Source organism: Phymastichus coffea, unplaced genomic scaffold (genome assembly GCF_024137745.1).
Source record: "Phymastichus coffea isolate CEN01 unplaced genomic scaffold, Cenicafe_Pcof_1.1 PCOF00110, whole genome shotgun sequence".
NCBI classification, from domain to species: Eukaryota; Metazoa; Arthropoda; class Insecta; order Hymenoptera; family Eulophidae; genus Phymastichus; species Phymastichus coffea.
The window spans coordinates 785,559-809,252 of record NW_026706921.1 but is presented as its reverse complement, the minus strand read 5'-3'; the positions used below and the strand labels follow the sequence as shown (position 1 = coordinate 809,252).

The 23,694-nt window shown below is 38.5% G+C and overlaps 5 protein-coding genes across 16 annotated transcripts; 2 read left to right on the top strand and 3 right to left on the bottom strand.

Moving 5' to 3' along the window:
* Window positions 1-7,526: 7,526 nt before the first annotated feature.
* Window positions 7,527-12,183, top strand: LOC131670475 (glia maturation factor beta). Of its 5 annotated transcripts, none has more exons than XM_058946101.1 (4): window positions 7,527-7,694; window positions 11,613-11,706; window positions 11,773-11,822; window positions 11,895-12,183. In XM_058946101.1, the coding sequence occupies exons 2-4, from the start codon at window positions 11,625-11,627 to the stop codon at window positions 12,165-12,167; spliced, it is 405 nt and encodes a 134-aa protein (XP_058802084.1). In that variant the 5' UTR covers window positions 7,527-7,694; window positions 11,613-11,624; the 3' UTR covers window positions 12,168-12,183. The 5 variants fall into 5 exon arrangements, with proteins under 5 accessions (XP_058802084.1, XP_058802083.1, XP_058802081.1 ...); XM_058946100.1 differs by lacking the exon at window positions 7,527-7,694 and adding an exon at window positions 11,254-11,291; XM_058946097.1 differs by lacking the exon at window positions 7,527-7,694 and adding an exon at window positions 11,275-11,366 and having other exon boundaries at window positions 11,438-11,706.
* An 880-nt stretch (window positions 12,184-13,063) lies between these two features.
* Window positions 13,064-14,111, bottom strand: LOC131670474 (protein cornichon). Its single transcript, XM_058946096.1, has 4 exons — window positions 13,915-14,111; window positions 13,631-13,699; window positions 13,299-13,555; window positions 13,064-13,191 (listed from the first exon to the last, which is right to left on the bottom strand). Exons 1-4 carry the CDS (start codon window positions 14,026-14,028, stop codon window positions 13,167-13,169), a joined length of 465 nt encoding a protein of 154 aa, XP_058802079.1. The 5' UTR covers window positions 14,029-14,111; the 3' UTR covers window positions 13,064-13,166.
* Window positions 14,112-14,169: 58 nt separating this feature from the next.
* Window positions 14,170-16,853, bottom strand: LOC131670471 (magnesium transporter NIPA2). Of its 6 annotated transcripts, none has more exons than XM_058946089.1 (5): window positions 15,826-16,853; window positions 15,517-15,639; window positions 15,303-15,445; window positions 15,057-15,237; window positions 14,170-14,999 (listed from the first exon to the last, which is right to left on the bottom strand). In XM_058946089.1, the coding sequence occupies exons 1-5, from the start codon at window positions 15,956-15,958 to the stop codon at window positions 14,521-14,523; spliced, it is 1,059 nt and encodes a 352-aa protein (XP_058802072.1). In that variant the 5' UTR covers window positions 15,959-16,853; the 3' UTR covers window positions 14,170-14,520. The 6 variants fall into 6 exon arrangements, with proteins under 6 accessions (XP_058802072.1, XP_058802071.1, XP_058802069.1 ...); XM_058946088.1 differs by having other exon boundaries at window positions 14,170-15,237; window positions 15,826-15,938; window positions 16,106-16,853; XM_058946086.1 differs by having other exon boundaries at window positions 14,170-15,237; window positions 15,826-16,035; window positions 16,460-16,853.
* A 164-nt stretch (window positions 16,854-17,017) lies between these two features.
* On the top strand, window positions 17,018-18,868 carry LOC131670473 (gamma-secretase subunit Aph-1). Of its 3 annotated transcripts, none has more exons than XM_058946092.1 (3): window positions 17,018-17,173; window positions 17,416-17,692; window positions 17,759-18,865. In XM_058946092.1, the coding sequence occupies exons 2-3, from the start codon at window positions 17,460-17,462 to the stop codon at window positions 18,240-18,242; spliced, it is 717 nt and encodes a 238-aa protein (XP_058802075.1). In that variant the 5' UTR covers window positions 17,018-17,173; window positions 17,416-17,459; the 3' UTR covers window positions 18,243-18,865. The 3 variants fall into 3 exon arrangements, with proteins under 3 accessions (XP_058802075.1, XP_058802078.1, XP_058802076.1); XM_058946095.1 differs by having other exon boundaries at window positions 17,027-17,173; window positions 17,420-17,692; window positions 17,759-18,868; XM_058946093.1 differs by having other exon boundaries at window positions 17,168-17,308; window positions 17,759-18,867.
* Window positions 18,869-19,061: 193 nt separating this feature from the next.
* On the bottom strand, window positions 19,062-22,276 carry LOC131670469 (mediator of RNA polymerase II transcription subunit 17). The gene is made up of 9 exons (XM_058946082.1): window positions 22,243-22,276; window positions 21,939-21,966; window positions 21,719-21,868; window positions 21,187-21,363; window positions 20,591-21,114; window positions 20,328-20,536; window positions 19,695-20,258; window positions 19,479-19,627; window positions 19,062-19,395 (listed from the first exon to the last, which is right to left on the bottom strand). The coding sequence occupies exons 1-9, from the start codon at window positions 22,259-22,261 to the stop codon at window positions 19,188-19,190; spliced, it is 2,028 nt and encodes a 675-aa protein (XP_058802065.1). The 5' UTR covers window positions 22,262-22,276; the 3' UTR covers window positions 19,062-19,187.
* Between the last annotated feature and the right edge of the window lie 1,418 nt (window positions 22,277-23,694).

Genomic DNA, 23,694 nt, shown 5'->3' with positions numbered 1-23,694 from the left:
ACCGTGGGGTGTGGGAAATCCGTTACAGACTTTTCTTTACAACGCCTCCCCCCACCTCTCTCTCTCTCTCTCTCTCTCTCTCGAGCGCGTTTTTTTTCTTATGGAAATTGTTCCTTTCTTCGTAGGGCAACGCTTTGCTTCGCAGTCTAAGATTACGGGACAGATGCCATTGTGCTTTATCGATGTTTCTTTCTATTATATGCGAGGCGAGAGGAAATTCTTGTATGGAAACTTTGTGAATAATAATCAGCAGATTCAATGGTTCTCCGTGTAACCTCCAATATTACGACGAATGCATCATCTCAAAGTGAAATATTCTTCATAACGAGCTTGACAAGTTCAAAAAAAACTCTTCCGCGCCGTGGCAGAGTCGACAATGATTTATTCTTGTACCTCCTCTCGCAAGCCGCTCTCGGCACATAAATAAAATTAAAAAAAAAAAGAAGAAACGCAGAAAAAAAAAACGCAGAGAGAGAAATCTCGACAAAAGGCCGACGAGGTTATTGACATTTTCGCGGGTGCTGCGCGCAACTCGTTACCTGCAGCAACTCCACCGCTTTGGGTAGGTAGTACGTAGAAGGGGAAAAGAAAAATTCACCCGAGCGAGCGCCTTTGTGTTGCTGACTCGACATTTTATTTTTCTTTTTTTTCGTGTAATTAAAGGAAAGTTTTTTTTCACGTAAGAGAAAGAGAGAGAGAGAGAGAGAGAGAGAGAGAGAGAGAGAGAGAGAGAGAGAGAGAGAGAGAGATAGAGAGAGAGAACGAGAAGAGGATGAGAGTCCTTGAGAAGAAAATCGAACAAAGGGCTTTGAAATGACCCAGCAAGCACGCGCGCACATAACGTATACGCGAGAAAAAGATCCCGGACCTTCGCGATAAGCATCGCGCGCTTTTCCTTCGCAGGGCGCGCACACCTGAGCCACGCGCGACCTTCGCCGTACAGCTTTTTATTTCGATACGTACACATACTCTCTCTCTCTCTCTCTCGCTTATCGCCGCTGCCGGCAGCCAGCGCAGCTGATGCCTAGATCAGCTGGCGCACCTGTCGCGCCTAGATCTCTTCTCCGTTTTTTTTTCTTCATTACGCTTACTTCTCGATTTTACGTACGGCCTGCTTCTTTCACTCGACGGGCCGAACGCTCATGTTTCTCTCTTTTTTTTTTCGAGAGAGTGCTAGACAACGGCCTTGACTAATGGAAATGCGGACGGGTCAGGAAAAAAAGAGCGTCGGGACCGTTTTCTTCCCACGAGGTTCGTATCGGTTAGAAAGTCGCATGTAAGGTAATTTATTCAATGCCAGCGATAGAAAACGAAATATCCATCGGATAAAATGTGTCTTGGCTGCGTGCGCTCGCTCGTCGTCAAATAAACAGCTCCTCCTCACTCGGCAGAGGGTCGCTTCCGCGTACGCGGAGCCGGCACATGCGAAGGGCTATTTAAAACACGAGCGAGTCAAGGGGATAATAGCTTCGGCAGGTTTTTTTTCTCTGTCGCGTGCTGGTGGAAGATTTCAAAGGTTTCGAGGCTGGTTTTCCAACTTTCGGCGTGTGTGCTCACTTTCTCTCTCTCTCTCTCTCTCTCTCTCTCTCTCTTGAGTTCTTGAAGTCCGAAACATTCTTCGAAAAAATAGCACTTTATCTAAATTTATCGCCGTCGCATTTTATCTAAATATTTGTTAACAGATCCCTTTCGACAGCCGGATGGCAAATTAAAGAGAAAATTCCATTGGTAAAAGTGAAGGCCAAGGGTTCTCGACAGCGGAATCCGATAGGCTGCCCAGACTCAACAAATTGCTCGAGCGAAGAACACCTCGCAACGGGAAATCTGTCAAATTCGATGAACCGGACAGTCGGAAACGAATGACCGCTACAGCAGACACAGAAAGAGAGCGCGCCCGAGCTAACGGTATACGTTCGGTAGGACTGGTTCGTATTTACAAGGGACGGCAATGAATATTGATTTTCCTTTTAAGAAAGTTTTCCGCGAAGCTGTGGGTGCGCGGCCTCTTCCGCGGCGTCGGCAAAGTTTCTTGGGTAATACGTTTACGTCGTTGATACTCACGCGCGGGCCTTCGTCGAGAGGTCGCTTTCTTTCTCTCGGGAGACGCCGTGGAAAAAGGTGGCGCGTGCAGCGAGATTCCCTCCGGCCGAACAAACCGCGACATCGTCCGAAATTCGACTTGGACGCGGCGCATCCGAGCGGCGGGCGCTCAGGTGTCGGCGGCGCGGCGCAGCGAAAGGGCAGAAGAAAGGAAGAGGCTTTTTCGGCTAATAGCCCCAGCTGAGCTCTATCTCGGTGGTCGTGCGGCGGGGAGGGTGAGCCCAGTGCCGCCCGCGGCCGCCAGCACCGCTCATAGGAGAGATCGATATGCTGGTTGCCATGGCGACTGGCGCCGATAGAAGCTGCGCGCGCTCTTTATACATACACCTACGCGTAATGCGCGCCACGATCGGCTTCCATCTCTCTGTCTCCCCGCGAGGCCCCTTTTTTCCTTCTCACGATCGACGCTGCGGTGCGCGCCGTGCGCCTCGCGAGCTAATTGCCGCGCGGAATGTCGCGGCGCTCATATGGCGAACGGCCGAAGGAAAGCGTATCTGCTGTTGGATTTCGAGCGAGCCTGGAAGACAATTATCGCTCGCGATATAATTGAGCAAACCAGCGACGGCCGAACATAGTGATTTCGTTAATTTCAGCTGGATTCGAACGTGCGGTGCAGGACCTTTACCGGCGCAGCGGCCGGGGGTAGGGCATTTTGATCGTCGTACCTACGGCCCAGGACATTAATTTTTCCGACAATTTATAATTCACGCGTAATTGCAGTTGATTATCAAGGCCGCGGAGCGTCGGTTGCAATCGCGGGCTTCGATCTTTCTCACTCTCTCCGCGGCTTAAAGGAGTTCCCTCAGCAGCGATTATTCGCGTATAATTGCGCTCTGTGGCCAACTGAACCCGAGGATACTCTTTCCCCCGCGGCCGTATTCAATTACCACTTGAGCGAGCTCGTCTTACCGACTTTACGTGCATATACGAAAGTTCGTCGTCGAGCAGGAAAAGCCTTTGTCGCTCGATAGTGACTCGTTAGGGCCGCTGCGAATATTATTGGGTAGAAAAGCGGCGAGAGAACGTTGCTGAAAGACAAAGAGCGGAGGTGGATTATCGACGAGCGATTAACTTGGCATCGATTTCAACCCGAGGCAACACTAATGATACGGTCTCGCGCGGGAAGGAAGCCGAGAGAACGAGACCGAGACTCTTGCACCCAAAGTCTTTCTCATTGTCGCAATCGAAGGGTGATGCTTCTTTTATCCTCCCTCCCTCTCTCGCGACGTGTTATTGTTGTTGCACGCTAGAACCACTTATTTCGAGTAAAATACAATTAATTATGCACGGCATTCGACATCGACGCCCCTTTTCTCGCGAATCAAACATCAGATATATTCGAGGCTCGCGGGTAATTTGCAATCAAGGCCGCGCAGAGCCTACAGGCAGCAGCAGCAGCAACAACAACAAGCGCAGCAGCAGCCCTTTTCAAGGCTGATTCAGAGTTTCAGCCGGAGGAGATTGTAAGAAAACGAGTTTCGCTGCGGCAAAGACATCAATCAATGCCAGCGAGCGACGACGACGAGTCAGTCCTCCGGTCTCTGATCTATGCTGAATAGACTTGTTCATCGTTTCATCAGTAGCGCAATTCGCTGACTAAGCGCGTCGATTATTTTTCCGCCACACCGAGAAATCGAAATTTTACTCGCACGCGGCCGTAACGGCTGGAATGAATGTGCTTGCCTGAGAGGGAAAAGAGCGTTGAAAATTAATCCCACAGTGACGTAAATTGCAGCGGATTGTCTTATTCAATGTATGCGCGCGCAGAAACGACGCACCACTCCGTGCACCCGCGGCCATGTCGTACATCAGTAAAAAGAGAGAAGACTTCCTGTCGCGAGCACTGACCACGGAAACATTATGAAGCGGCAGGTGCCGAGAGCTCGCCACAGAAAGAGAGAGAGAGAGAGAGAGAGAGAGAGAGAGAGAGAGAGAGAGAGAGAGAGAGAGTTGGCCGACTTTTGCGCTAGCGAGGCTAAAATATAGATGCGACCTGCTCGCGAAGGGCGTAACTCGTGGACGTCGACGCCGCATAAAACTCCATTATCGAAGGGCTCCAAGAAAGAATCGAGTTGTGTATGTTAATGAATTGTAATTTGCATGGCCCCCTTCTCTCTTTCTCTCTCGGCTGGAATATCGATTGCAGCATCCACCCCGAAGAGGTCGCCACCTTTCTCGATCCTTTGTTTCGATTCGGCAAAAAACAAAAGGTGGAATAATAAAAGGTTAATTTTCCCGAAGGTTTTGAATGTAATCAAGCCGCACGGAATTGCATCTCGCCCGCGGCTCGAAATACAAGATATACTCTCGAGAAGGGAAGAGAGGTATAAGGGTACTCGAGAGAAGGAGAGAGGGAGGGAGCTGCGCTCTCACGTGAGCAAACTTGCCGATGCGTCGGGTCGACACAGTAACACCTACCGACCTTGCTTATCTTTTTTTCTCGAGAGAGAGAGCGTAGGTGTGAATCTAGGCTCTCGACGCTAATGGTTCAGTGAGCCAAATAAAATCCTGGCCGTACACTGGTTATGCCATTTTGAAGGCGCGCCGTGCGCTGAAAGACGTCTCAGCGCGGTAAATGGGAATGTGGACTCAGAAATTCGCACGTTCCCGACGAGTTGGAACTCAGAGGCTATCTGCTCGATTTCGCACGCGCACTTATCAAAGTGATCCGCTGCCTTCGGCACAATTGCCTGCTACGATTCGTCGGCAAATAGCGAGCACTCACCTTCGGCAGACTTGTTGGCGAGTCCGAAGGACGTGATGGGCCTCTTCCAGCCTCTCCAATTGTTGCAGATGGACTCGGGTTCGCTACTCCAGCTGCACAGCGAGTCTTCCTCGAACCTGTCCGAGTCGTCGAAAGATATGCGGTCGGTCTCCTCCCAGTCGAAGATCGGCGCCGCGGCACCGGCCACTCCAGCGGCAGCGGCGGCGGCCGCGGCCGCCTGGGCTGCCCGGCCGCTTCGCCCAGAAGCTCCGCCTGTGGCGGCGGCGGCCGCGTTACCCGGCTGCTGCTGCGACTGCTGCTGCGGCTGCTGCTGCTGTGCCGGCGGCGCCTGACCGTTGGCCCCGCTGGCGTTATTGCCGGCGGCGGCGGCGTTGTTGCTGTTGTTCGCGTTGGCGTTGGACCCGGCAGCCCCGCCGTTGGCGCCGCCTGCGCCGCCGCCGCCGCCGCCGCCCACCACGACGGGCGAGCGCGCCAGGTTGCCCGCCAGCTTTTTCGGCCGCGTGTCGACCGGGGCGAGCAGCAGGCCCCCTCGAGGGCCTTGCACCCGCACTGAGCCCTCTAGCCCGCCACCTCGTCGGCGCCGCCGCTCACGCTGCCGGCGCCCCTTCCTCGCGCCGAGTGCTGCTCTCACTTGCGCGAGGCTCCTTCCCCTAAAATCGTAAAACACAAGGCGATTACACACTCACGCTGTTCATTTTCGAGCTCGCAATCTTCTCCCCCTCGTGTTTCTTCGCTTGCACCTTTCTCGCTCGCCAGTGCACCCCCATTTCCAGCGTCCTGCCGATGATGCGTGCCAACAATGGCATTTCACGATCCCGCGCGGGCCAGACTTTCCAGTTCGATACGACGCGCGAGTACGTGTCGCGCGGTGCTACAATTAATAAGCGCGAAATTAATGAGAAATTATCCCCGAGAATTTCCGGATGGATGAACTATTCGGGAAATTTGAAACGTGGCAGGCCACCCGAAAGCTCGCGAACGGGACGACGCGGACGATGATAAAATTGGCATAACGGCCGACCGAGTTTCCGATGCCGGGGAACCGAACTTTTCGCGCCGACCGTACTCGCCATCGGCACCGCGTTATTACAATTATTACGGGCCCGGCAGAAAGTGTGCGCGAGGGGGATCGGGTACCGAGAAGCAACTTGGCCGTCGAATAATTGCGGGAAAGAGCGAGCGAGATGATTTATGGAATTCGCGCGCGCACGCGCGAGCAAAAACAACACGCCTCCTCGCATGCACGAACTTTATCGTGTAGCTCGCCGCTGCTTAATGACAACAATTACTGGCCGCGCGACGGCTTAATCGCGCGTGATCGTCGTCCTTGGCCTAAGAGAGAAAGAGCGAGAGAGAGAGCGAGAGAGCGAGAGAGAACGCGAGAGAGAGAGAGAGAGAGAGCGCGAGAGAGAGAGGGAAAAATCGAAAAAAAGCGCCTTGGTGATCCGTACAGAAACGACGCGCGACGGCCTGTGTATCGTTTCAGGCAAAAGAAGTAGAACAGCTGATTCACACTTGTTTCGCGGAAGCGAGTAACAGCAGCATCGATTTTTCGCTAAGCGCCTCTCGAGCACACATACGACGTTAGTTGCCAGTGCGGCTCCGTTGCCCCCCGTAAATACAAACGCGCGGGCACACACACACGAGAGGCCTTAATTGGCGAGAAGAAGCTCCAGTGATTCTGGATGCTGCTGTACTGATAGCCAGGCACGTTAGGGAGAATCAAGCTCACGAGGTTTTTGCGATATAGACGTACGCTATTATGTGCTTCAAACGCAACTATCCTATCACCGGTAGCTCTTTTGCCATCGACTCAAAAAGAGCTTCGAACGCGAATATAGATATTATTATTGAAATATTTTACTTTTTTCAAAATTACATTCTTTTCCTTTCTTATCCGACATAAACGCGGACTATAGCAATTTTTATGCGCATAATCGAGTTATTCGATCAATTACGACAGTAATACCATCTATTTTAAACTGCGTATAGGAAACAGACAAATAGAATTATTCTGCTGTATTTACCATCTCAACAATCAAGTTGTGGAAGCGATATTCATTGATCCAACTGCTAAACACTGTTTTCTCTGGCGTAAAATCTAAATGCTTTTATAAACTAAAGAATCTCTTCTACATTTACTTTCTCTATTTCTATTTTAAACCCCCTGACACATTCTAACTAATTCATTTTCAGATTTACGAAAAACCTATCCTCTGAAGTTATAACGGACTGCTACTTCTGTTTATTTTGGTTTTTCATCCCGAGCCGGCCGCGGTGAAAAGGATAAAGTAGTATTTAAATCGCAAACGACCATGTTTGCAAACCAACGGTAACGCAACGGAATCCGTCATCGTGCGCGTGAATTATAAATAATCACGATAAACCTTGCAGTAAGCTCAATCAGCTGACCAATTCCAAAAATACTCAAGTTCATTGCTGTTATCTGCCTAAAAATAACGACGACAAATCGCCGGGAGAGCTTACATAGCACTGTTATGTATACGTATATTCTAAGAAAAGCCTTGCTATGTCGCGCAATCGTTGAGCTAGGTTAGGTACCTCCGCTTGTTCTCTCCCACTGTACGTACATATGTGTACGTGTCTCTAACTCATACTAACGCATTCGCAAAAATACATCTCCGAAGGCACGCAGTGAAAAGGCAAGAGGACATTTTAATCAGAGTTCGAAACAAACTATATAAAAGTTAAAAAGGAAAACAAAGGCGAAGAAAAGAAAACTCCATTGTCAACAGAAAGAACCGAGCGAGCTACAGCACCGCGGAAAATGCTGCCGTTGCCGCAGAGTCTTTACATTTAATTTGGCTAACAGCAGTAGCCGAGACAGTGCAGCTCGCTGAAAATACAGGTTGGTTCGCACGAGAGTCGCTGTCAAGTCAGATTTCGCGCGCGCGAGCATATCGTCGCTCTGGCCTAGAAAACTGGAGGAGCGATACCAAAACAGTAAAGCGATGAGCAGAGGATCTTGATAAATATCGGATCGACAGACTAAACGCGAAGAACGTGCGACGACCCCGACCCCATGCACAGCACGACAACCACGACGGTGACGACAACGTCGGACGGGAGACACCCCTCTTTTACACAGTGCAATTTGCGTACACGCAGACGCCCCACTCCCTATGTGGGCCGCCTCCTCCCACCTTCTTTATCTGCCAGAGCCTGCGGGGCCGCGTCTCTCTTTCTCGTTGCTCCTTTTTGGACAAACTTGTCTCGCAAGAAACCAAGAGAAGAACAAAGAGTGCGCGCTGCCCGCCGCTCTGGCTATTGCTGCCGCGATGTCAAAGCAAAACTCATACAACCGACTAAACACCTACTCACCCGAACCATTTAAAAACTCAACACAATTTCACTCACCTCGACAGCTTAGGCTACGGCTCAGGATATACAGGATGTGCGATAATCGTGGACGCCGCTCTCTGAACACACGCGCACTCCGCGACGCCAGCTGAGTGATAAAGAAAAACGCACGCGCACACCCACTTTCCTCGCGCTTTCTTGCTCTTTCTTACCCGTTGTACGTGTTTTATGTAAGTGCAGGCTCCATCGCGTAAGAGCGAAAACAAAAAATGTTCCAAAGCAACAATCCTCTCACTCGCGAATGAGCAGAGACAGCAATTAGACAGCGACGCTGCTGCGACGACTCGCTCGATTCCACTGCTGTTGGCTGCGCTACTGCTGGACGTCGAACCTTCCTCGCTCCTGCTGCTGCTGCCAGTAAGCGACAATAACAAACATGGCACTGGCACCCGCACCGTCTGGCATGGCTGCGATACCAACGCTGATTCTCCAATAGACACGAAAATTGTACACGACAAGCAATTCCTAGTGGGTTTTCTGCTGTTGCCAACTTAAAATAACAAGTGTTTAACATAACCTCAAAATGTTTAGACAAACTTAAATACGACTAATATATTTTAATGAAAGTGTAAAAAATATTCAAATTTTCAACCAATAATTACCACTAAAATATTTATCAGATTAATTATATTATAAAAAAACGTTTATAAGTTAGGGTAATTTCGTTATCATTTTTGAGGTTATGTTACGTGAAATTGCAAAGTTGGGTTATTTTAAATTCTTTAGTTGGTAGCAATTTGTTACGTACGATTTTCGTGTCCATTGGAATCAGCCCAAGACAGACCAGACCATCGAGCAAACGATGCACTCGCTAGGTGGCGCCAACTCTCACATACTTGCTCTCTGTCCGTCTCTCTCTCTCTCTCTGTCTGTCTCTCTCTCTCTCTCTGTCTGTCTCTCTCTCTCTCTCTGTCTGTCTCTCTCTCTCTCTCTCCTCGCTTACCCCACTAGTTTGCAATTACACAAATTTTCATGGATTCTAGCATAAATGGGTACAAATATGCGGCTATTACAAACTTTATCCATAAACTGATGCACAGACCATCAATATATATATTTGGAAAGATGATATTCATAATGATGTATTCAGTACCACTTATTTTAGTCACTCCACAATTTTTCAGTGGATGGAACCGTACAAATGTTTGATGAAAAGCCCTTGAACAATAATTCTCCAAAATCGATAGCTATAAATATATAATTTTTATGCAGAAATGAAGGGGAAACTAAATAGAATAATATTCCGACACTATAAATTTAACTGTTCTGTTATTACTATAATTCTGAATCTATCACCAGGAATTAATGATAGGCACTGGTGATATTAATCTTTTAATTAAGATACCTTATCATTCCAAAGATGGGCAGTACTGCCGTTACTTATAGAAATTATTTACCATAGCTTCGATTTCGGGGCAATATTAACGAATATAACGGTGTTACCAATGTAACAAAATATGCAACAATAAGTCAACTCAAGAGTTGCTCACTATTAATTTATTTTATATTCAACAAGATTTGAATTTTGTTTTACAGTTGCCTGAGCCATCAGAATTTGCATAGTTTATAATATCAATTTCTTTTTACTCGAGATACATTTATTTTGTAGTATTAAAATAAGTAAATAAAAAATTATTTACTATTTTTTATAAAACAAAGCTTTTATTGACCTTATGAGCATAATTATTTATTTTTTCTATTTTTATCAATCTTTAAAAATATCCTCTATTGAATTTCATACAGTAAAACCAAATCATTCACGGTTGTTTTTATAAACATCTTTTATTTTTACATTCAAAATCATGATTTCATTTTTACTCAAAATTTAATATATAAACATTTTTATATCAGTTGTAACAAATGGAATATAACATTACAAATTAAATAAAAACCCCTAATGTGAATTCAAGAAAGTAAATACAAATCTTCAAACATATATCTTCACATTTTAATCTAATACAATTTTTTTTATATATCTTTTATATTTTGTCAAATGTACAGTTGCTATTCTAAAATAATAAATTTAAGATAAAATGAGACTAATAAGAACAAGAGGACTCAAGAAAATGTTTAATTTTTTAGCTACTCTTATATTTACTAGGATTTCAAATAACCCACTCCTTGAAGAGATATCAAGTATTTTTACTTCCTGAATTATGTTCATTAAATATAGCTTTGTAATCTCCATTAAATCTTGTATAGTCTCAAGACTCTCAAGCTGATCATGTTGATAACTTATCTGATATATAATAAGTATACTTTTCTTTGAAGTGTTTGATGCTTCTTGCCAAATCCATGGTATACCAATAAGTTCAAATTGGGAATGTTTTATAAAACTTAGAATTAGTATGCAGGATAAAATATTTTTCATGAACTTTACTTAATAATTATATTATCATGTGACTTGAAGCTGTTAATCACTTGCTTTTGCAATGCAACAGGCCAGTTCTATTCAATTTTATCATATTTGATTGATTTTACTAATCTGTAATAAAAATTTTCAAAATAGTGCAAATTAAACTGTTCGATATTAACAATTATGTCCAATATTTTTTTATGGAACTTTAACCTGAAAAATGCAATTTGTTCATCATTTTCAAATTTTCATAACATAAAATATATAACGAAACCGTATTTCAGGACTCGTTCCGTATCAAACTCCTTTCGTAATAAAAATCTTCTGGCATTGATTGACTGCTTAAAATACTATTAGAAAAGTAATCATATGCGCCAATAAAAAATCTTATAAAAAATTATGTTTATATAAAATCTACAAAAAAATTAAGTTCTTAAAAAATTTTATTTACTGAAAATATATAACACAAAACAAACGCAATAAAAGACAACTGCAGTTATACATATTATATTTACCCCTTTAGTTTTAACATTTACATCACTTTATGTTCCCCAATTCCCTCTTCTATAAAAAAAAATGCAGAGTGCAGTTTGAACTGTGGACGACGGACTCGAACAGCGTCGCACTATTGTATTATATATATATATATATATACATATATATGAACAGTATCTGAAATTACTCTAGCATCTGGAGTGTACGCCCAGTGACGATCATTTTGACGAAATGGTAGGCTGTCTTAATATTTATTTACATTCTAAAATAATTCTAGATTGTGATTAGTGATTTTAATGTAACTCGATGGTTTGTTTCAAAGATATATCACGCGGTCATTTTTTTAATCACACGCTATCGTAAATTGTTTCTTTTGCTAGACAGTGTCAGGTGTTCGCAGTACTTTGCTCGTGTGTTTGTGAGGAAGCATGAATTTTTTTAATAGCATTGTGAAACAAATATTCAAGGGATACGATGTTAATTAAGGAAATTGTTGTCATTCTTTTAGAACAATTTACATACGAGTCTTACTAATCAATGTACTACCTATTTCAGACTTCCAATAGTATGTGTGATATAAAAGATGACGTGAAGGATGCTCTGAAGGAGTTTAGATTCCGAAAAAGTCAAAAAAATGCAGCGCTATTATGTAAATATCAGCATCTACAATGAAACATTTTTTAGATTATAAAATGATTTCTTTTTTTATTTGCAGTGAAGGTTGACAGAGAGAAACAAAAGATTTGTGTCGATGAGCTTCTAGATGTAAATTAATATTTACACTGAAATGTTTGTAAATTATAGTGTCTTTAAAATATTTATATCAATTTGCTTCAGGATGTAAGAATTGAAGAACTACAGGACATCATTCCTGAACATGAACCACGCTACATTGTTTATAGTTACAAAATGGAGCACTTAGATGGTAGGATTTCCTATCCAATGTGTTTCATATTTTATACTCCAAGAGATATTCAAATGGAATTACAAGTCCTTTACGCTGGGATGAAATTGGTTTTACAAAGAGAAGCAGGACTTACAAGAGTTTACGAAGTTCGAGAATTAGAAGAATTAACAGAAGATTGGCTTAAAGAGAAATTAAGCAGGTAGAAGAATATATATGTATTATAATTAAGGCTTTTTCATATTGCATTTATAAATATATTTATAAAATATTTCTACAAATTTATAATACTCAATTTTAAGTGATCATAATTATATAATATTTATCTACACTTATAAATCTATTTAACAAAAACAATTTATATATATGGAACATTCAAGTTAATTATAAAAGCAAAACTGTTTGATATAAATATTATAGACATTATTCAATTTTTTTACAATAAACGTGCATGCCATTTTATGCAACTAGGACAACTAGTCATCATAGAGAGACAATAGTAGATGTTAAGCAGTGGAAATATCATTGATTGGTTAAGTTACACAAAAAAGCATTTATAAAAATAAAAATTGTTTGCTACTTGACATAAAACCAAACTTTTATTGAATTTATTAATGCAATTATTCATTCATTTTTTGAATATATTCACTTCAGGTATTAAATTTCATGTAGTAGAACACAAACATTTATAGTTGATTTTTCAAGCATTTTTTTGTTAAACATTACATATTAGTTTAAATATTACAAAATTTAGTTACTTACAACATTAGAACTGTTCTATTTTTATCAAAACCATTTTATATTTTTACATTTAAAATGATGACCAAATTTTGACAATTTAAATTACAAACATTTTTACATTAGAGGTAACAAGTTGTATGTAATATTATACTAAATTAGAAACTATAATATGGTTTAATTATCATTGCAATGAATAAAATAAGAATGACTACTTATATGTGTTATTCATTGTAGAAAAAAAGTTGTAATAAATTTTTTTTAAAGAAAAGAATTTGAATATTACAGTTACAGGTTTGTTCATAAATGAAATACAATATATCAGCAAAATGTTTCATAGAAAAAACATAAAAATAACTAATTAATATCAAAATATATTAATAGAAAAAGCATATTTTATTAAACACTTCCCTTATGAACATCACCATTGTATTGAAAACAATCACATGGACTCTATACACTTAATTTCACTGTATAAGTGAACTGATCATTCTGAAATAAATATTATTCATGTGAAACATCAACTTGTGGATAAGTAAATATTAGTTTTATTTGTTTGTATTTCACAAATCAAAAATACAATCTGTGACATTGCTTACCCATATAAGTAGTAGAAAAAGCAGAGAAGATAAAATGTCAATTTGATCCAGCCTTCTCGTTGGCACTTGTTTAAATCATTCATATTCATAATACTAGTTGGATCATATAGACCAGGTCCTGACATTACAGGCCTAGTTCTGTATCTATTTATATGATATGCAATCAGTGGCATATTTAAGATTAATGAAAACCATTGTCCACTTATAAGGAATAAGAAATTTATGAAAATATGAATGACATATTCTGGAAGAACCAACTGAAAATTAAAATAATTTTAGCGGGTTATTTTTAAGATAAATTCGAAATATTCTATGCTTTTCAAATGACTTACTGAATTTAAACTGTTGCATTGATCAATAGGATCTTTGAATTCTGTTTTGAGTTCATCAAAAGCAATGACCTATATGAACATCGCAATAATTAAATAAAAAAATTCTACGTTTCTATATTTTCTTCGTATAAAACATTAAAAATTAAAAATATGGAAATCATTAAATTGCTCAAAAAATTGAAAAAGAGGTTATATTGACATAGTCAAATTATAAACGAAAATTAACAAAATTATATTTTTTGTTCCACAGAGAAAAAGAAATGATATTAATTTTTACTACTTACATGGAAAATGGCAAAAAATATAAGAAATGCATCTAAAATTAATCCTACAATATACGAGGCAGCGGCCAAGCCAAACGCCATTTTTACCGAAGTAAAAATATTGAATGCGCGCATGCGTAATTATTGTTTGTCATTCTTTTTCAAAATTCGAGTCAGACGGAAATAATACTGCAATTATGACTTATGACTTCATATTCCATGTTAGAAATTAAATTCAAACAAATATAGAAATCTTTACAGTCATAAAGGATTGAAATAAATGTTTTCTAAATGTATATAAAAAAACAATTGTATTTAATGGTATAACAATATGAAAGTTTACATTTGCATTTAAAAATATATGCATGATAATAATTGGGACATCAATTCCTGCTTATGTATACGTAGTGTTTTCTTATAAATTACAGTCTTATTTAGCATTTTATTTTACAATAAGCATACTTTTCACAACTATTTCATGAAAAGTAAAGTATTGTGAAAATGCCTGGGACATAGTCATTTGTAATTTGTAATATTGACTAGACTATACCTATGTTTTCCGACATTTTTTGTGGCAAAAGCAATTGTGATATGTGTACAAAAGTCTATAATCTAATCTATGTAACGTCACATTGATCTTGCTATACTGCTACCATAATTGTGCCCTGAATCATATCTAATTTGCCCATTTTCACTATGATCATCCCATCCAATACTTTGAGCAATAATTTCCCGTTTTGGCCTAAAAATTTGTTTTACATCATTGTAACTAACATCCATATCTTTAAAAGCATTCAATAAAAATATTGCAATTATTACAGTCAAAAAGCCACAAAGACAACCTATGACATCTTCACTACTCATGCACTCCCATTCTCTAAATAATATTGCTGAGGCAATTATCACAAAAGTTGTAAAAAATACATAATAAATTGGTGTCACCACACTTGTATTAAATAAATCTAATGACTTATTGAGGTAGTTCATTTGAACCATAATACATAGAATGAGCACAAAAAGTAAAACCCATGTCAGCCAATTGGTCATCTCATTTTTACCATCCATTGTTTCCTTTAAAGCTAATCCCAAGCCTTTGCAGCTCATTACTGACAAAGAACCCATTGATGAACACAAAAGAATGTAAACTATTATGTTGCTCTTACCATACAGTGGCCCAAAATAGAATACAACTGCAAAACAGCCTATAACAACTAATATGGTGTAAGTCACAAATGCAGAATTTTGCATTTTGAATGTTAAATCTTCTATACTTTCGATTTGTTCTTCTTTTGGGGCATGAAGTACCAAGACTATTGATCCCAGAATGCATAGTAAGCATCCAAGCTGAAAATATCATTATCATGTTACATAAAAATAGCACTGGGAATATTAAAAAAATTTTTGTTTACTTTTCCCAATAAGTTCAAGTGCTCATTGAGGTAAATTGAAGCTAAAATTGCTGATACTAATACGCTTAATGCTCCAAGTGGTGTCACAAGAGTTGCAGGCGCAAATGCATATGCTGCAAAATTAGCTACTTCTCCAATGCCCACTATAAAAAAAGTATAATTTAATAAAGTATACAGCATGCAGACTGTTAAAAATACCTTGATCGATACTAACTTGATAATAAGCCAGCCCACCAAATCCATTGTCGCAAATATCCAAATCCACCAGCACCGGCTCTCAGCCATCCATACCTCTGTAATCTAATGAGAGCTTTCTTTTTTATTATAAAACTTGTTCCTGAAAGATCACAATCAGTTGTAGAGAGCAAATAAAAAAGTAAGTTGAAATTCAATTGTATAAATATCAAATAAATCTATTAGTCATACAATTTAATAAAAATTTATAAACTGAGAAAATAAGCAAATAAACAATTAAAATTAGAGTACATTTCTAGTAAAATAAATATTTTATACCAATACTGACCTATAAATCCACTTGACATGACAGCTAAGCCAAGCCCTAAGTAGAAATGTTTAGATACATTTGTCAAATGGACAAAATAATCCGTCGAATCTTCTTCCCACAAAATCATTCTTCTATTTGATTTTAGTATCATTAATAAAATATTCTCCTCTCATTGATGATTAGCATAGTTTTTATAATAAACATAACCTGACTAAACTACTTGTACGTCTATAATATTATCATTCTACAGGCTATACTCGACTAGCACAAGCTTAATAATAGCAGTATATATGCATACCAGCGTTACCGCTGAAAAATCTCTCGGGTTCCTAGAAATTATTCCACCAAGATTCCACCAAGATTCCACCAAATATCTGTCGTTCCAATCAAATTCTTAGTTCGGAAGATATTTCCAAACTACTGCTTGCTCGATCAGTGGTAGTCAAGTTCAGCCATAGTTGACTTAATTGAGTACTGATGAGCTATTCATCAATTTTATTTGACTACCACTGATTAAGCAGACAGCACAGTTTGGGAATATTGTCAATGGAACTAGGAACTCTGATTAAACCACAGATATTTGGTGGTATCATTTCTAGGGACCCAATATAGATTTTTCAGCGGTAACGCTGACGCCTCGGACGGTGCATACATGTTTGGCTGTTGTTGGCGAGTGCAGCCACACTCGTCCCGGATAGAGGAAGTGGCAGGGAATGCGCGGAAGATCACGTCAGAATCAAATTCTGCTTAGACACTGAAAAATCTTTATTCCTTCTTTCAAATGGCGCAGTACAGCGGCGTGCGGAAGCTCGCCCGCGTCGGGGGCCGTGAGCGTCACAAACAGGGCAAGCCTGCTTGGAAAGAGCGAATGACGCTTGGCTGAGCGGACGATGGTGTTCCTCGGCGGCGATGATGAGTCCTGTTGCGTCCTGGTAGCGGTTGTAGGCGATGACGAAGCGTTCGGGTTGACGACGGACAGCAGTTCGATTGATACTCCCCTTGTATTGCGATGGACGACCTTATATAGGCCGCCAGGCCGGAATGTGATCGTATGAGCCGCTTAGGAATGACCAGACTAACTGGATTATCTGGCCATCATCCCCCTAAGCCTCGCCTCCTAATCCGGCTAATTCAAATCGGAGACGCCTCTCCCGCCGCTGATCCAGGCCCGCAGGTGGCGGCACCAACCGGGGCTCGACCGCCACACATGTACCTAGGAGTCTAGGGCATATGAGCGTGCCAGGGTTTCCTCTAAAAATTATTTCACTATTTTTGCGGTTTAGTGCGGATCTTGGAAGAGATTTTTCGATCAGAAGTCCTGGAGCGCGCTGTACGAGTGAAGACTTGGTACTATAACGATAAATAGGTAGCACTATACAGCTGTTTATTTTGAGCAGTATCAATATTGTATCATCAGTATACAATTGTGTATTTGTATTAAATAGATACAACTTCTACAAAAAGTTCATTAACAATTCTGAAAAACGACTTTTATATTTATGTAACTATAACATTACTATTTCCTTCTTATCGCCGTGATTTTGAATAACAATTTGGCCATTGTTACCATCGAATAGCGGTTTTTAATATTTGTTGGTTACTTTTCAGTTAGATACTTTGATCTGTGTTGATTTTGTAAAAATATCAACAAGATGACTTTAATGGAGTCTTTTGGGTGTGCTTTGCTGGCATTTGGACCACCTTTTGCAATGTTTAGTTTGACTGTTGCATCTGAACCCATTCGTATAATCATGCTGATTGCAAGTGCATTCTTCTGGCTTATTTCTTTACTCTTATCTTCTGTACTCTACTACATTATTGTTCCTCTACAAGATTACATATGGACAGGAATATTTTACTCTGTCATCCTGCAAGAGTGTTTCAGGTAGTCATATTTTTTTATGCAATGACATCAAGTATTTCTATATTTCATTTTTTAAAATTATTTCAGGTACTTCCTTTACAAAGCACTAAGGAAAGCTGAAAAAGGCTTAGAAAAAGTGACAACTGCTCATGTAGCTGACAGTCGAGATGTTTTTGCTTATGTCTGTGGATTAGGATTTGGTTTAATGAGCGGTGCTTTTGCTTTGGTTAATGTTTTAGCTGATGCAATGGGTCCTGGTACTATGGGTCTAATTCAAGGCAACGAATATTTTTTCCTAATATCAGCAGCAACTACATTGTGTTTCATTGTGCTTCACGCATTTTGGGGAGTTATATTTTTCTCAGCTCTTGATAAAAAAAACTGGTTCCAAATAACTTGGGTGGTTGGTTCTCACATGTTTGCTTCTTGTATGACTCTATTGAATAGTTATGAGCATTATGCTGCAAGTTTGTTTTCTGTGTATAGTGTTCTGTTAATTACAACAGCTGTTGCTTATAATGTTGCTGGTGGTAGAGTACATAATTTAATGCAATGTTTTATTAAAGATTGAGACTGATTAAGTGCAGTTTATTACTTGTCACTGTGAAAAATGTATACTTACAGAAAACTAATATTTATATAAAGTTATTGAAAACAGTAACATATTCACATTCTAAACAATAAACTAATTTATCAAAGGAAAAGCAAGAATATGGATATACTAAATAATACGACAAGTACAAATGTTGTATGAAATTAATTTTTTTACTTAATTGAATTACATTGACGATAAGTCATAAGAAGAAGTTGTCTTAAATGAAAATAACGATTCTACCATTGTATTAAATGAGTACCAATTCTAAGTTCACTTAAAGTATTACAGTGTTGATAATAATTTTCTATTGCAATGGAGTTCAATTGTTGTCGGTTTTTGGTATCAGTAAAATCCAAATCATTTAGAACAAAGTAATAATGAAGTTATTAGTTAAAACTTATGTAAAATAAATCGACTATTTATCAAAGTGTATTAAACTTTTTACTCAAATGCATAAAGTTTAAAAGGATAAGTAACATTATAAATTTAATTTATTACTATTTATAAAATGTGATGTAGAATTTGTCTTTTGTAACGTTCACATTATACTGTAAGAAAAGTTGTCACATAAAATATTCAATTGTCATCCAACATAATAAGAATAAAAACATTTTCATAGAAATATATGATTTGTTTATTTGTAATTTTTGCTTTTTAAGTTTTTCAACAAAAAAAAATTGTAGAAGTCAATGAAAACTTTTTCAATACATGTAATAAATAAATTAAAACAAACAAGATCCAATTCATATACTACTCACGATAATACTTGTATATAAATCTGCCTATTTTTGTTTCATCAGATTTTTATCAATTATCTATTCAAACATAAAAACACTATGAGGTTACAGAAGTTGATCACCAATATCAAATCTTCACCCTGTTGTACTTCATCTATTTATCTTTAACTTTTTAATCTGTTATTTACGAGCTAGTCAAAGATGCCATTAACAATTCCATTTTATTTAAGAAATTCTTTCCCTCCATTTTGTCCCACCTGACTTCTTTGAAAGAACCCCCAAGATTTTCCCATTTTCTTTCTCGTACTAATCGTCCAGGGAAAAAGTCTTTTCTTGGAGAATGAGCTATCGAAACTTGAATTCCTGTTTGCTCACACCTTACAGCTATCATTCTGTAAATAAATTGTGTACGTGATTACTCTGAAGTTTATGTTATATAGTATTACTTGAATGTATAAATGACGTTATTTAATACCTGTCTCCAATAGGTGATGCTAGTATACAACTACTGGCATTTCCTAATGGTTCTACAGCTCCTAGACCAAGATGTGGACTGTTGGCCAAAAATTGCCAACCCATACATTTTGCAAGACCCTGTATTGCACTGATTTGATGTTGATTAATCTGCAAAGAAATTAATTAAATTATAATACAATAAAATGAAATGTCATGATAATCTATAGAAACATACTTGGCACATTAAAAGATTACGCAATTCCTGTGGCTCATAACTCATATGCATAACTCTGCCATCCTTACAGACGCATTTTAACGATTTTTCATTAACGTGTACTACTAACGAAGTTCGCATTATTTGGTCATAACCATGGGTTAAAATTATTATCCTAACACTAGACTGAGTAGGTGAATTAAGAGCATTCCAATGAGTAACAATAAGTGGATCTTTAACTTCTTTTGCTATGGTATCCAAAACATATTCCGCTCGCGACCTCATAACAAAATGTTGCGCTTGTTGAATAATTTGTTCTAAAAGAGTTTGACTCTTTGTCATTTCAAGAAGTTCATGACGATCTGCTGCTGTTGGACCTGCTAAACATCTTCTTTTACTTGGACCAAGAGGACCTGATGATGGATGTGGAAATGGATGGTGTGTATTTTTATGATGCATTTCTCTTAATAGCTGATGTAAAGAGTGTTCCAAAACGTGATCATGATCTGTGCTTTGTGGTACTGGTTTTTTGTCATTTCCAGTACTATGTCGTAAAATAATAATGAGCTGAATGCCTGGAAAAACCTGTAGATAATAAAATTTTCACTTAAAAGTTATTTGATTATTTTAATAATAAAATCCAAATTTACTCACTGTAGCCATTATACGGTTACCAACAACCATATGTGGAATAGGTGCCCTTAAATGTACTGCCTCCCTTGCTAGTTGACTGAACAATTCTTTACAAAATAGGACGTTTTGTGCTGCTTCTAGCTTTTCTTGCCAGTTTTTATCTGGATCAGGTTTATTTCCAGCTCCAGTATTTAACCAATTAAGATTGGCACTACAAAGGGCTTCTTGATCTGTAATATGAAAAATCAATTATAAAAGTGAAAAAAATTATAGTAACAATTTACCTTTTTTACACAATACTTCAATGTAGGCATATCCTTCAAGTTCACTTGGAATAGTAACTCGTAATGCAGAAGCATTTTTAGTTGAAGGAGGAGTTGGCTGTACAGGTAAACTCGAATTAGGGGAACCAGGAGGGCTAGTTAAACTTTTTTCTTCTTCCTCTGCTTTTGTAATTTCAAACATTCCAGATTGACTGTATTTTGATCCTGCTGTACGGTAACTTAGATCTCCAATAATTGAGTTTGAAACTTTTTTCAATCTCCAGTTTTGTCGAAGTCTTAATAATTCTATGTGAAAGTCTGGACTTGAACGATTTCTAGCTGATTCGTTTTGACAGCTCTTCATCCTATCAGCACCCATGAGTAAAACTTGTGCTGCACCAGCTAATGCTTTCTTTTTAGCAAGCACTTGAATCAAATGTTTTTCTTCAGGTTTTTCCTGTGGAACTGGATCAAGTACCATGTATCTCTTTTCTTTGGCAACAGCAAGAACATCAGCCAAAACACATACTTCTGTTAGAGCATTCCTATAAAAGAAATTTAATTTTGATTAATTTTAATTCCTGGCTCAGTATATTTCAGATAATTATTATTCACACCTCAACTTATTTCTGACACTATCCCATGGCCAAAGAGATGATTGAAAGTTTGCAGGATCCTTTACATCTTCTTCGGCCTTTTCTCCATTTTCTAACTCTGTAGCATCTTCTCCATCTGTCTTGGAAAAATCAATCTGCTGGGCTATTTTAGCCAAATTCTCTGACAATGTAAGTGGTCTGGAAAGGTACTACAATTTATTAAATAGTTTATGGATCCATTGAGCTAAAAAGTACTTAGCTATTTTCCTTTGCAAAAAAATTATATTTTTATAGAAAACATCTTCGTGCCAGTAAAATTTGTAAAATATCAAAACATGGCAAAATTTTTTTTTTCTTTTCAAATAAAAGCAAATTTAAAAGAATGGTTAAAACAATGCCATAATATTTGAAATTACTAAATAAATATTTATATTCATCATTGTATACATTAAGATGTTTGAGGTTAGCTTTAGATTATAATATCGTAAATAAAGAGGTATAAGACTGTCCAATTAAAACAGTTATTTAAAAAATTAAGTACAACAATACACACGCTTGGTAAATTTCTTGGCCATCATAAGTAATCTCCTGAATTTGATTTTCAATCGGTGCCTCAACGGAGACTTTAACAGCGGAGGCGTACGTCGCCATTCTTGTTTGGAATCGTACACGCGTAACGACTAACGTGACTAGAGCTTCATTTCTGTCGACACATTCACGAAAATTTCAAAGGCTGGATCATGGAGACTACATATAGAATCTCTGCTACATACGTGTATGTATAGTCTCCATGAGCTGGATCTACAATATCGTGCAAAACATAATTTTAACATGTGGTGACGGTCACACAACCTTCTTTCAATTTTTCATGCAAGTGTTGTTTTAAAGAATGAGAAAAAAATTTTTTTATAGAAGAAAATATTATTAGTACTTATTTTGAAAAATAAATAATCGTAAACAAACACCTGCGTCCTCCGTATAGTAAATATTTTAAGGCAACAGTTTAGATTAAAAAAAATTCTTTTCTCATTTTTTAAGGCAACGCTTGCATGAAAAATTGAAAGAAGGTTGTGTAACCGTCACCACATGTTAACATGATGTTTTGCACTATATAGTATAGATCCAGGGATTCCAGAGTAAAAAGTAAAAAGGGAGCGAAGAGATGAATGGCAAACGTTTATGATATTACTATCAATCTATAGTAACTTGAAGATTGTCCACCTAAACTCGAAATTCAAATTTGTAAATAAATGTAAAATTATTTTTGTATTAAATCTTTGATTGATATATAAAAAAAGTTGAAACCCCATGTGTTTTTCTTTTAATAAAAAAAAATACGATATAAATTATGAGAACGTTTATTTTTTGAAAATTGCAGTATATATAGTACATATATTTCAGTGTATATAGTACATATATTGCAGTGTATATAGTGAATATAAAACATGTGTCATGTATGATATTCGATTTTATATAATATACCTATAAGAATTTGTTACAGGAACGTAAATGTCAAAATATAACTATAAGTCTGAAACTGTAAAAAAATGTATGAAAATCGTTGAAAATTCAACTTTTATTTTTTATTTTCTGTACTATATGTATCGTGCACTGTAGTTTTCAAAAAATAAACGTTCTCATAATATTTAAAATCATATTTGTTTTATTAAAAAAATCACTATACGACTCTAATCTTGTTATTTATCAGTCAAAGATATAATAAAAAAATAATTTTTCTAGACATATTTGTTTACAAATTTTAATGTTGATAGTATATATATAACGACCTTAAAAAATTACCAGATTACTAGTAATCGGCTTACAACCGTTTGCTATATCAGTTTCTTCACGCGCTCTTTAACTTTTAGAAATTTCCATGTGGTGCAAAAAAGTTTTTCTCTACCTCCACAATGCACCAGCTTGACCACACGAGTTCCACTGTAACGGTCAAATTGTTTAATTTACACTGTGGAATACTTTCTTATCCACCTTATTTTCCAGATTTTGGTTGGTCCTTTCAAATTTAAATTTCGTTTCCTAAAATGAGAGATTGGCTTCTTCGGTCTTCGAACAAATCAACTTTTTAAAGAGTTTGATAAATAATACATTGCATAATATCTTGTAAGAAGACATTATTTCCTCCCGTGAAGCGTATTAGTTATTTATGCATCAATAGCGTAACAAACACAATTATACTGTGGGAGGATGTTAGGATGTTCGAAGCGCGGGATAGTACAGTACATTAGGGTCTGTCTCCATAGGGCCTGCCTGAGTCCGTCCGAGCCGGCCGAGATTTTTTATGGGCACGCCATCTCTATAATTTCGTATCCAATGGCGAGTTTCATAGTGAATGGCTGCGTTTACATAAACGAGCCCGATCGGACGCAGCCAATACGAGAAACGCATGAACACGAAATTATAGAGATGGCGTGCCCATAAAAAATCTCGGCCGGCTCGGACGGACTCAGGCAGGCCCTATGGAGACAGACCCTTAGAACCGATACAGCGGCCGCGAGCTTCGCTCGGTAT

Bases quoted from the DNA above. Each gene is read 5' to 3' on its own strand.
- LOC131670475 (XM_058946098.1), top strand. From the start codon at position 11,595: ATGTACTACCTATTTCAGACTTCCAATAGTATGTGTGATATAAAAGAT. The intron at 11,707-11,772 runs GTAAATATCAGC...TTTTATTTGCAG, and splicing joins AAAAAATGCAGCGCTATTAT to TGAAGGTTGACAGAGAGAAA. The intron at 11,823-11,894 runs GTAAATTAATAT...AATTTGCTTCAG, and splicing joins GTGTCGATGAGCTTCTAGAT to GATGTAAGAATTGAAGAACT.
- LOC131670474 (XM_058946096.1), bottom strand. From the start codon at position 14,028: ATGCGCGCATTCAATATTTTTACTTCGGTAAAAATGGCGTTTGGCTTG. The intron at 13,700-13,914 runs GTAAGTAGTAAA...ATGTTCATATAG, and splicing joins TATTTTTTGCCATTTTCCAT to GTCATTGCTTTTGATGAACT. The intron at 13,556-13,630 runs GTAAGTCATTTG...TTTAATTTTCAG, and splicing joins AATGCAACAGTTTAAATTCA to TTGGTTCTTCCAGAATATGT.
- LOC131670471 (XM_058946086.1), bottom strand. From the start codon at position 15,958: ATGATACTAAAATCAAATAGAAGAATGATTTTGTGGGAAGAAGATTCG. The intron at 15,640-15,825 runs GTCAGTATTGGT...GTGATCTTTCAG, and splicing joins CATGTCAAGTGGATTTATAG to GAACAAGTTTTATAATAAAA. The intron at 15,446-15,516 runs GTTAGTATCGAT...CTTTTTTTATAG, and splicing joins GTGGGCTGGCTTATTATCAA to TGGGCATTGGAGAAGTAGCT.
- LOC131670473 (XM_058946095.1), top strand. From the start codon at position 17,460: ATGACTTTAATGGAGTCTTTTGGGTGTGCTTTGCTGGCATTTGGACCA. The intron at 17,693-17,758 runs GTAGTCATATTT...AAATTATTTCAG, and splicing joins ATCCTGCAAGAGTGTTTCAG to GTACTTCCTTTACAAAGCAC.
- LOC131670469 (XM_058946082.1), bottom strand. The intron at 21,115-21,186 runs GTGTGAATAATA...TTTCTTTTATAG, and splicing joins AGTGTCAGAAATAAGTTGAG to GAATGCTCTAACAGAAGTAT. The intron at 19,628-19,694 runs GTATGTTTCTAT...ATTTCTTTGCAG, and splicing joins GTAATCTTTTAATGTGCCAA to ATTAATCAACATCAAATCAG.